General features: G+C 40.1%; 3 protein-coding genes across 6 annotated transcripts; 1 reads left to right on the top strand and 2 right to left on the bottom strand.

The window, feature by feature from the left end:
- Nucleotides 1-168: 168 nt before the first annotated feature.
- LOC109539278 (E3 ubiquitin-protein ligase Iruka) lies at nt 169-2623 on the bottom strand. 2 transcript variants are annotated; one of them, XM_019906929.2, is made up of 7 exons: nt 2410-2623; nt 1630-1731; nt 1474-1565; nt 1170-1381; nt 992-1118; nt 774-931; nt 169-719 (listed from the first exon to the last, which is right to left on the bottom strand). In XM_019906929.2, exons 1-7 carry the CDS (start codon nt 2494-2496, stop codon nt 589-591), a joined length of 909 nt encoding a protein of 302 aa, XP_019762488.1. In that variant the 5' UTR covers nt 2497-2623; the 3' UTR covers nt 169-588. The 2 variants fall into 2 exon arrangements, with proteins under 2 accessions (XP_019762488.1, XP_019762489.1); XM_019906930.2 differs by having other exon boundaries at nt 1492-1565; nt 2410-2622.
- A 250-nt stretch (nt 2624-2873) lies between these two features.
- Nucleotides 2874-5176, top strand: LOC109539277 (abl interactor 2). Of its 3 annotated transcripts, XM_019906926.2 has the most exons (9): nt 2874-3042; nt 3109-3412; nt 3472-3667; nt 3732-3908; nt 3971-4149; nt 4254-4380; nt 4442-4611; nt 4658-4835; nt 4893-5176. In XM_019906926.2, exons 2-9 carry the CDS (start codon nt 3176-3178, stop codon nt 5054-5056), a joined length of 1428 nt encoding a protein of 475 aa, XP_019762485.1. In that variant the 5' UTR covers nt 2874-3042; nt 3109-3175; the 3' UTR covers nt 5057-5176. The 3 variants fall into 3 exon arrangements, with proteins under 3 accessions (XP_019762485.1, XP_019762487.1, XP_048524186.1); XM_019906928.2 differs by having other exon boundaries at nt 2879-3412; nt 4667-4835; XM_048668229.1 differs by having other exon boundaries at nt 2879-3412.
- A 224-nt stretch (nt 5177-5400) lies between these two features.
- LOC109539285 lies at nt 5401-8038 on the bottom strand (the record flags this gene model as incomplete). The annotated part of the gene is given in 7 exon segments (XM_019906941.2): nt 5401-5614; nt 5677-5860; nt 5915-6124; nt 6180-6449; nt 6497-6658; nt 6714-6971; nt 7549-8038. Coding segments are annotated over 7 exon segments (1536 nt in total). The 3' UTR covers nt 5401-5453.
- Nucleotides 8039-9240: the final 1202 nt, after the last annotated feature.

Genomic DNA, 9240 nt, shown 5'->3' with positions numbered 1-9240 from the left:
AATGTGTGTGTATTCTAAGTCTTTGTTTGAAAGTTAACAAGCTCAATTTTGAGAACATTTTTTGCCTTTTTCGTTACGTTTGGATTGCTTTTGTAAAGAGTGCGGTTCAAAAAAGGCATTGATTAAGGTCCTATGTTGCCATACCATTCATTACCGAAAAAACCAAACCATGCTTAACAAAGTTTATTCTAATTTTATCACATTATACAATAATTTATTTAAGTTCGAAAATCAATTGAGGGTTTCGACTACTATACGATGCTCACACGGTAATCGAATAAATAGTAATAGAAAGAAAAAAATCATTAAGCAATGCTTCTCATCACAAGATAAAAACTGGCTAATTTGCAATCAGGAAATACGAACTTTTGCATTATTAATCAGAAAATGTGTGCCAATATATTTCGTTCTGTTGCAATCAAGGAAGTCACAATTGAGAATAGTACCTTTCTTAAACGTATTGCATTGTTTGCAGCGCGCAGTCGAAATTCCTAAGAGCGTAATTTTATTGAACCAGCAGCGAATGTATTAACCTACTGAAATAATACGATATTGTTTTATACAAACACTCTCAATTCATCATTCAAGCTAGAAGACGTTACCGCCGTCGTATGACGTTGGACTATTACTGCTGGATTCGGATTGGTCCATCTGATTACTTTGACTTCCAGACGGTGTTGCGCCAAAAAGAGAACGGAGCACATTTTGAACATTTGTGGCTGCAAAAAATCTTATTTCAAAACTGTACTGTATGGAACTGTACCATCACTGACCTTGCCCAGTCGCAGCTTCTACGCCCGTTTGGTCGCTGCTGATCGGGTTGCTATCTTCCCCATCGGTGAGATTTTGTCTGCAAATAGGGCAAGTACCATGCAGCTCAAGCCAGGGTCTTATGCAGCCTTCGTGGTATATGTGTAGGCAGGGCAGTTGTCTGAATAGACAACATAAACTTTGAGCTTTTAGTAAGATTTCGAAAACTGCTAGCCCTTACCGCACTTGCTCCTTCACGGTAAAATGCTCCCAGCAGACGGAACATTGTAGATGCTGAGCGACTTGTTCACCTGTTACGTCTACGACTTGCAAAGCATCTATTACAGCTTTAGACACTGGCGGAGGACCTTTAAGTAAAATTTGTTAAACAGTCCGAAAAACATAAACTACCAACTTACCTGTACTGTCCATTTGATTCAAAAGCTGTGTTACTATGGCATCTAGGCCTTCTCTACCCCAAGCATAATCCCCGGGGTTTCCCAGAAAAAGTTGTACATTTCCCGGTCCACCTAAATTCACACCTACCCCCAAATTAATGATAAAGTCGTGTACTAAGTGCTCGATGGGATGTTGCTGTCTCAGATTTGAAGATGCCAGACGAGTCAGCGTTCTAAAAATCATGATTTCCGTCAAGATCACGCAATTTTCTATAGCGGTTTGTGTGTTCGGTTAGCAAATCTAACAAAAACAGATTTTGTTAACCTTGGAAGTCCGCTATACCTTCCTTCCATCGGTCCTCCGTTCTCTGATGCTCGCCGACCCAGTAGTGCACTATGCAAATATTCCGGCTCACTCTAAAAATAAAGCCGAAAAGCATGCAACAGGCTTGATGAATTACAACATCTTGCAAACACTAACCGTGTCTGAAATTCGTTCCCAAGATTCGTCGAATTGTAAAGGTGTTGAGTTGTCTCCTAGTTCTTCGACGAACCCATCAGCGCAATGGGGACATGTAAAAGACTGAAACAAAGAGTCTTTGCTCAACTTGGCATCGCCATCAATATCAAATCTCTATAGTGCTGTTTACGGTACTTGTTAGATATACTAAATTAAAAACTTTGATTTTCTCCTTATCAGCTCGACCATTACATTGGATTTGACTGGAAACTTCGCAATATTTAATATTAACCTTACTGCACGTTACATTGATTATTATCTACTAATCACAAGTCGGGAGCTTTGTGCTTCTCTATACTATCCGCTTAATCTATTCAAAGTGGACCGTCAGGCGAAGCACAAAAAGGTTTTTAAGTACCTAAAGGCTTTAATTCTACTAGTTATAGGTAGGCATCAACTGCCGAAATGACTAAAGCTCTATAATGAATGGACATATGGCCTAGAAAATACTTTAAAATGTGTCATGCTCTTGTGTGGTCAAAGGAAACCCACATTTAGGCCTTTGTATGGTTGGTTTTTGTAAACATTAAGCACGAGCAAAAAGTAAGGCTGTGAGGCTGTGTGTGACCATCTTTTGAAGCAAGTTACATGACAAACTGGGGCGTCTGTTTCCATTTTGCCTGAGATGATTGCTATACGTTGGTAAAGTTGGTATGACGTTGGTAGTCTGGAGATGGTTCGAATGATGAACTCAAACGAAAATTGATTTTTATCTGAGAATAGAAACATCAAAAGACTTACATTAGGTCTGTTTTGGAATTCCACGTGGCATACATGACAGTAAAATCTCGCATGTGTTATCGGCTCTTCTACGGCTGCCTCCGCCATGATTTTCCAGCTGAATTCCTTTTAAACCACGAAAAACTGGAAATTTTCAATACAATTTCTGTATGATGAGAAATATGACAATGCGAAGGGATGTACCAAACTGAAGCAAAGTTGGGAACGATTTAGTGTCAAGTGTCATGTGCTTGAAGAATGGAATTATTTAATTGCGTTTTATTTTATATTTCACCAGACTCAATTATCCAAGGATGTGTCTTAAATACGCCGAAATAATTTAAAGTATTTTTTGATTAACTTGAATGAAAATACCGGTAAAATACAACATGTTAATTTCGGTTTCTGGCACCGTTGTCAATGCAAACACGTTTCTTCTCATTCTGAAAACGTGAGTTCACATCTGACAGATCAGATATGGTTTGATAATCTGTGGATCAGTCATCAGACGTCAGAATGTTTGGAAAAGTTGATGTAAAGTGGTGTTAGATACAATTTTAAACAATTTACCAATTTACGTGTAACAAGGATCCATTAACAAATATGATACCAAATTTGATGTGTAAACAATGAATAAGTTCTGTGTATCAAATCGTAAGTGCCGCAATATCTCTATTCTCTGTAGCGAAGTCCCCGCATAACGCCACACCTTCTAATTAGAACAAACAGGAAAGAAACTTTAAAAGGAGTTTGAGTTGGTTCTGGTGTTGTGGGTGACTGTGACACGATGGCTGAACTGGCCGCTCTTCTAAGGTCGGAAATTCCGGAGGGCAGAAGTAGCCTATCAGATAATCATACCAACTTGCAAAGAGTTGCTGAATACTGCGAGGCCAACTATTTTCAAACTGATAATAAGCCTGGAGCTTTGGAAGAAACGAAGAATTATACGGCTCAGTCTTTGGCGAGTGTGGCCTATCAGATCAATACTCTAGCGTACAATTTCCTGCAGTTATTGGATATGCAGGTAAGTTTTTCAACGGTTAAGCAACGAAGCAATGGCAATGGGTATGGGTGAATTTGCAGACGGCCCAACTAGCGGAAATGGAAAGCCAAATGAACCACATCTCACAAACTGTCATGATCCACAAGGAAAAGGTGGCACGGCGCGAAATTGGAGTTCTAACAGCAAACAAGAGTACCAACAGGCAGTACAAGATCATTGCACCAGTCAATCCAGAAAAGCCTATTAAATATTTACGAAAAGCCATTGATTATACCAGTAAGTTGAGCATTCAGCAGTGAGTACAGAATCGCTGTTGCAAACACTGTTTTCTGATGCACAGTTTTTGACGATATTGGCCATGGGGTGAGAAGTGGTGGTACCCCTAGGCAGAAGCAAAGAGGTTCCAGTTCAGGCAGTATTCATTCTGTTAATTCTATGCCCGGAAATCTGATGGTAGGCCCTGCACCTACCACCAAACCGCCCACACCTCCTCAAGTTTCACGGACATCAAGTAAAGGTGAGTGAAAACCTATATTTTGCTAGATTATTACTGAAAGGCTAACCTCGATATTGGCCTAGTTTCTGTGTCTGGTGGCACTTTGTCAAAAAATAGCAGGGAGTATCGCACTCCTCCAGCAGTGGCTCCCCCGCAGGTGCCGAGTCATTATGCTCCCAATTACCCGATGGGTCACCCCAGACGAGAAAGGGGTCCTGGATACAGCGCCTTGCCTATGGCAGGGGCCCAGGCACAACCTCAGGTATTTCATCTATTTACGTTAGATGGGTTCGAAATTGTTCTCTAAATCGGATTGCTCCAAATCCACAGATGTACAAAATTGTATTAGATCGCTAAATTAATTAGGTTGGTATGGTCCATCCGATCACTCAGCACAATCAGCAGGGCATTATTCAACCGCAAACGCCGCCTCCACCGCCACCCCCCAATTCAGGAAGCAACTATGGAGCACATGACTTACACAACATGCCGCGTGAGTAACATTTGCTTACGAATCCGTGTAGTTCTTTTACGAAATGCCGCATCTTTAACAGCACCGCCTTCGCCCTTAATAAATTCCCAAGAGATGGTACTCAGTTCGAATCAGCATCATCCCATGATGATGGGTGGGCATCACGGTCCTGTGCCCCATGGCAGTTTAGGGATGCACACGCTATCCCATGCACAGGGGCACCGAATGAGTCAGGCATTGCAGCAGCAGCTAGTGAGTAAATCAGAACTCTAGCCAGGTCAAGAGGGCAAAGCCAAAGTTGTTCCAGGCTGCTTCCAGAGGGAGTGGCTCGCAATCGCCTCCACTTCCTCCGCCACCTCCTCCGGACGACGAGCACGAAGCTTTTGGACGGCCGCGCGCGTCATCCGGAGTAATGCCAATTGTTCCGGATGAGGATGATCTTCCCGGGTGGGTCCCTAAGAACTACATTGAAAAGGGTAAGTAAATGCAGACATAACTACTGCTCTTCATGGTCACGAGCCGAACTCTCTTAGTTGTAGCCATTTATGACTACTACGCCGATAAGGATGATGAGCTGAGTTTCCAAGAAAGCGCCGTCATCTACGTGCTGAAAAAGAATGATGATGGATGGTGGGAGGGGGTCATGGATGGCATTACCGGGTTGTTCCCCGGCAATTACGTAGAGCCTTGTGTTTAAAGCAGCAAAATGGATGGTAGTTCGGATTTGACTATGTATGTATTTTTTAGTAACAGATATTATTGCATAATCGGGTTAAAGTAATTTAGATTCTTCAATAAATATTTAATGTAAATCTCAGTTGGATTTGAATAACTAAATATATCCTTATCAAAAGAGATAGGACATTCCTTGAAACTAATGGGTTTTTAGGCCGTCGTTCGGTAGAATTTCTTCCTGACGTTCCGCAAGCACGAGTGGCTTGCATCTTCAGAAGTGGTTTGCTTGAACGCTTACACTGTTCTCATCAGAACCCGTTCAGTTCTGCGGAAGAACTGCACGGAAGAACTGCACGGCATCGTTCGTCTTAGTTTATTTTGTAATTAAATTGACTTCCTAGAGTATTTTTACAGTAAATCTATGCGAACGTCTGCAGACTCTGTTTGTTTAGGAGGTCCATGTTTCGGAACACTTCGTCAACAAGGTACTGAACGTCTTCTTGTTCGGACATTATCGCCTTGTCCACGAACGCACAAATTTGGAATTTGTCATCATAAGTCAAGATGGTAAAACAAATTCCTAGATCAAGAAATATATATGTACTCCAATAACTTACAGCCGACAATGCAGTAAGCACTTACCTGTTTCATTTGAGTGTGGCGCAGTTGAGATAATAGTTTCAAGATCGCAATCGCCAAACACTTTGATTCGTCCCGCTCCAGGCACTATCGAGATAGTGGCAGTAAACGCCTTGGTAGTTGTTATCTTCAGTAACAGCTGTGAAGGAATCACTGCACATATGTAGTTCACCAAAAAGTACATGACCTAGAAGGCAGATCATTGAATTTTAAGAGAATCTGGCTTACATTTGGAACTTACAGCAGTGGTAGGACTCTTCCTCATTTTCTCCACGCTGACTTTCACATCCTCCAGTCCGTTTATAAAGTGGTCTGGGTCTACTAAGGGCAGGCTTAAGTCGGCGAAAGTAAAGTCGTTCCTCAGCTCGGGTAGCTTGCTGCTATTTGATTCAGGATAGAGAAACAACAGGGGAGTTAGGACGGACATTTGCGGGGGAACTTTCCATTTTTTCTGCAAAGAAAGCGTCAGGTTTGGTGTCTGGCATTAATCCTGCAAGTCAACGAACCAGTTGAAAATAGTTATAAAAGCTCGCTGATACACAGCTCAGAACCACTTCGCTGAATCGAGTGTTTGGGATTCGATTTTTAATATTTTTCACAGTGTTGACTCGTTGGATACTTTGCTCCGCAGACCACGCGATCAGTTTATCTCCACTCAGCGATGCGTTGTGGATGGGATTTTCGTCTTCTTCCTTCCAGAATGTCATATTGAGAATCGCTGCTGGTCCTTTTACCACCAAGTAGACCAACTGGATTGATTTGCTTAAAACATCGCACTAAAATTTTTGTTTTATAAGCTTCAACACATTCATCTTAAGCTTACTAGTTGATCTAGGATGCGCTTTCGGCCACTTCTCTGACGACTGATCTTATCAACATAATTCACATCACTGGAAAATATTTTGGACATAAACAGCACAAGTCGAATGCCATCAGCTGTTGAATGGTGAATTCTAAACAGTACTGGGTAAAGGTAGCCTTCGACCTTAAACAGGAGCAATTTAGAGGGTTCAGCGATGCAGTATTATTGCAACAAATACATTTGTATTGGCGTTATCCATAGGATCAATGCCGACGAGGATTTCCCAGAGCGCGGTGTGATTTCTTGGCAAAGGCACATTGCTCAAATCGCCTACGAGTTTCTTTAGATAGGCATCGTTGAAAGTACCGTCCTTCGGGCCAGGCATGGGCTTGATTATTTCGTCGATTCCAATTTGGTTCTTCAAGAGGTAGTCCTGGCCTAAGAACGTGTGGAACGTTGACGTCAGTTTTCCTTCTTGTTTTGCATCGCCCTTTATCTGAAACGGTTTTTCCAAACATAAGGAGATTCAACAGTGATGGCATTTAAATTAAGCCTGGGTAACACTGTGTTGAGTTGATGCCGCTCTAGGATTTGGTGAATTATCGACTCACTGCGCCGCACCTCGAACTGCGCCTGGGGCGGAATAACTCTTGAAATCGGAACTTTTAGGACATTTAGTGACCATCAAGCCTTCTACGGAATGTTAATCTTTCAAGTTTCTACTGGCTTTACTTTGGAAGTTCGAATTTTTTATTGAAGAGTCTGCTGTTGTATAAAAGCGTTTTTTTTCCAAATTTACAAAGCGCGCAAAATTCAGGATTTCATGTGATTTGAATGAATTTTTGAAGATTTGAAAATATTTCGACGACATTTAGAGCGCACTCTTCTTTGTTGAACACACAACTCTGAACTTGTAAGAGTATTTTTGTTTATTTTTGTCGTTAAAACTCACTGTGCCGCTCCTGAAAATTAACTGAGTTACCCATGCCTAATTTGAATACAGTTTTGATCTGAGTGGTTTTTTCCAATTTTTCTTCGTGCGGCCTAACGCGCAATAATCCTATTCAACTTACTTTTTCATTTAATGTTTGAGTCATTTTTTGCATCACATCAATTTTTTGGTCACTTCGAAGGTACCACAATATCAGCGTTATTTTTCTGCTGGCTGGAACATTGGGCACATACACTTTATCACCTGCGCTTAGTAAACCTCCATAGGCCTCGCCTAATGTTAGTTGCAGCCAAAGACCCACTAACTGCCTATATACCCATAGCGCTGCTAAAACTGCTATGTTGACTGGCAGGAAAACCACTCCTAATAACTGAATAATATAATCTGGTGCTTTGCCCTTTTTTCTCTGCATGTTTCATCCACAAAGCTTTACTTATTCGCAGAGGTCTCTACACACATGTATTCAACACTTAGTTACTGCATTGTGTTCGGTTTTCATGCCACAGCTAATCTAATTTTCTTATCATTCGTAAGATAAATAAATATACGCTTAAGTGCTCCTTTCTCGTAATGAGTTCTTCTAATTATTTGATCATTGCCGGATTGGTGAATAATAAAAGAACACTCCAAATTTCACAAAACTTGACCCTGACTGTTGGTCGACCTTTTACTAATTTGGTGTCCGTTCTGAATAGTCCAAAATACAGCGCACCGGTTGTTATCGCGACATTTCGCTTACTAAATCGAATAATAAATAAGTCGCCAATCCGATTAGCGATGGTGCTAATAGTATTTTAAAAATATAGCAAGTATCAATAATGCGGCTCAGGTAGATGTGCACACTATATACAGAGTGAATATGAAGAAAGTTGATCAAGTTTCCAAAAGTAGTGCAACTGATTGTATTGAAATAAAAAAAAATCTATTTTCGCTGTGCGATCCCACATTCCTTCAACTGTGCTTCGACTTTATTTTCCATCTCTTGATTCCTCATAGTCAAGGTATTGCTATTAAATATAAATATCTACAAGTTATATTCATATTTTATTTAACATAAATTACAAAAAAACAAAAAACAATTAATAAATATCTACACGAATATGATTGTTCACATGACGGATGCGTTTACCGGGTAAAACGCTTAAAACTTACTATAAAATATGATACAAAATGTACAAAACCATATGTACAACTATACAGGAACTATATACAAACGAGTCTAATTTTATTGGCTATACGTTTTCGGAAATTGCGCTTTAAATACATTCTTACAAATAGCACATTAAAATATGTAACGAACGCATCATATAGGTAGGCTAAAGCTGTAACATAAATCACAGTTTAGGTTAATTTTCCAATAGTACTCATATAACAGTTTTAACTATGTACATGTAACGAGCTAAATGAAGTTGATTGGATAATGGCGATGCTTTGTCCTGTTCCAACTATTAACTGGATATGTATATGTTGTAGAATTTTTGTTTTTATTTTAATGGGACGAATTTGTAACACTTCTGAATTATGGGCATCCTGAAATCAATGAGGCTAGTTATCAATAAAACTACTATATGTATAAACAGACATACAGATAATCATGCATACTTTTTCTATACGAATGGATATATTGCTAAGTAGACGGGCTTATTGGAAGGTCAGTCTAGTTTCATATTGATATATGGTTTTAAAGAATCCATCTAATTTGTTGCCCAGATATTAACTTGAATTCCAAATCAAATTCATTCCTGGGTTTCAGTCATTTATTGTCTCTATTTATCAATCAAAATACGTTTCGGTGTATTTTTCCACCATCATC

The sequence above is a fragment of the Dendroctonus ponderosae genome, unplaced genomic scaffold (genome assembly GCF_020466585.1).
Source record: "Dendroctonus ponderosae isolate FM_Combo_2020 unplaced genomic scaffold, Dpon_F_20191213v2 Dpon_F_20191213_7, whole genome shotgun sequence".
Lineage (NCBI taxonomy): Eukaryota > Metazoa > Arthropoda > Insecta > Coleoptera > Curculionidae > Dendroctonus > Dendroctonus ponderosae.
The sequence above is the reverse complement of the archived record's forward strand: the minus strand, read 5'-3'. Positions and strand labels throughout refer to the sequence as shown.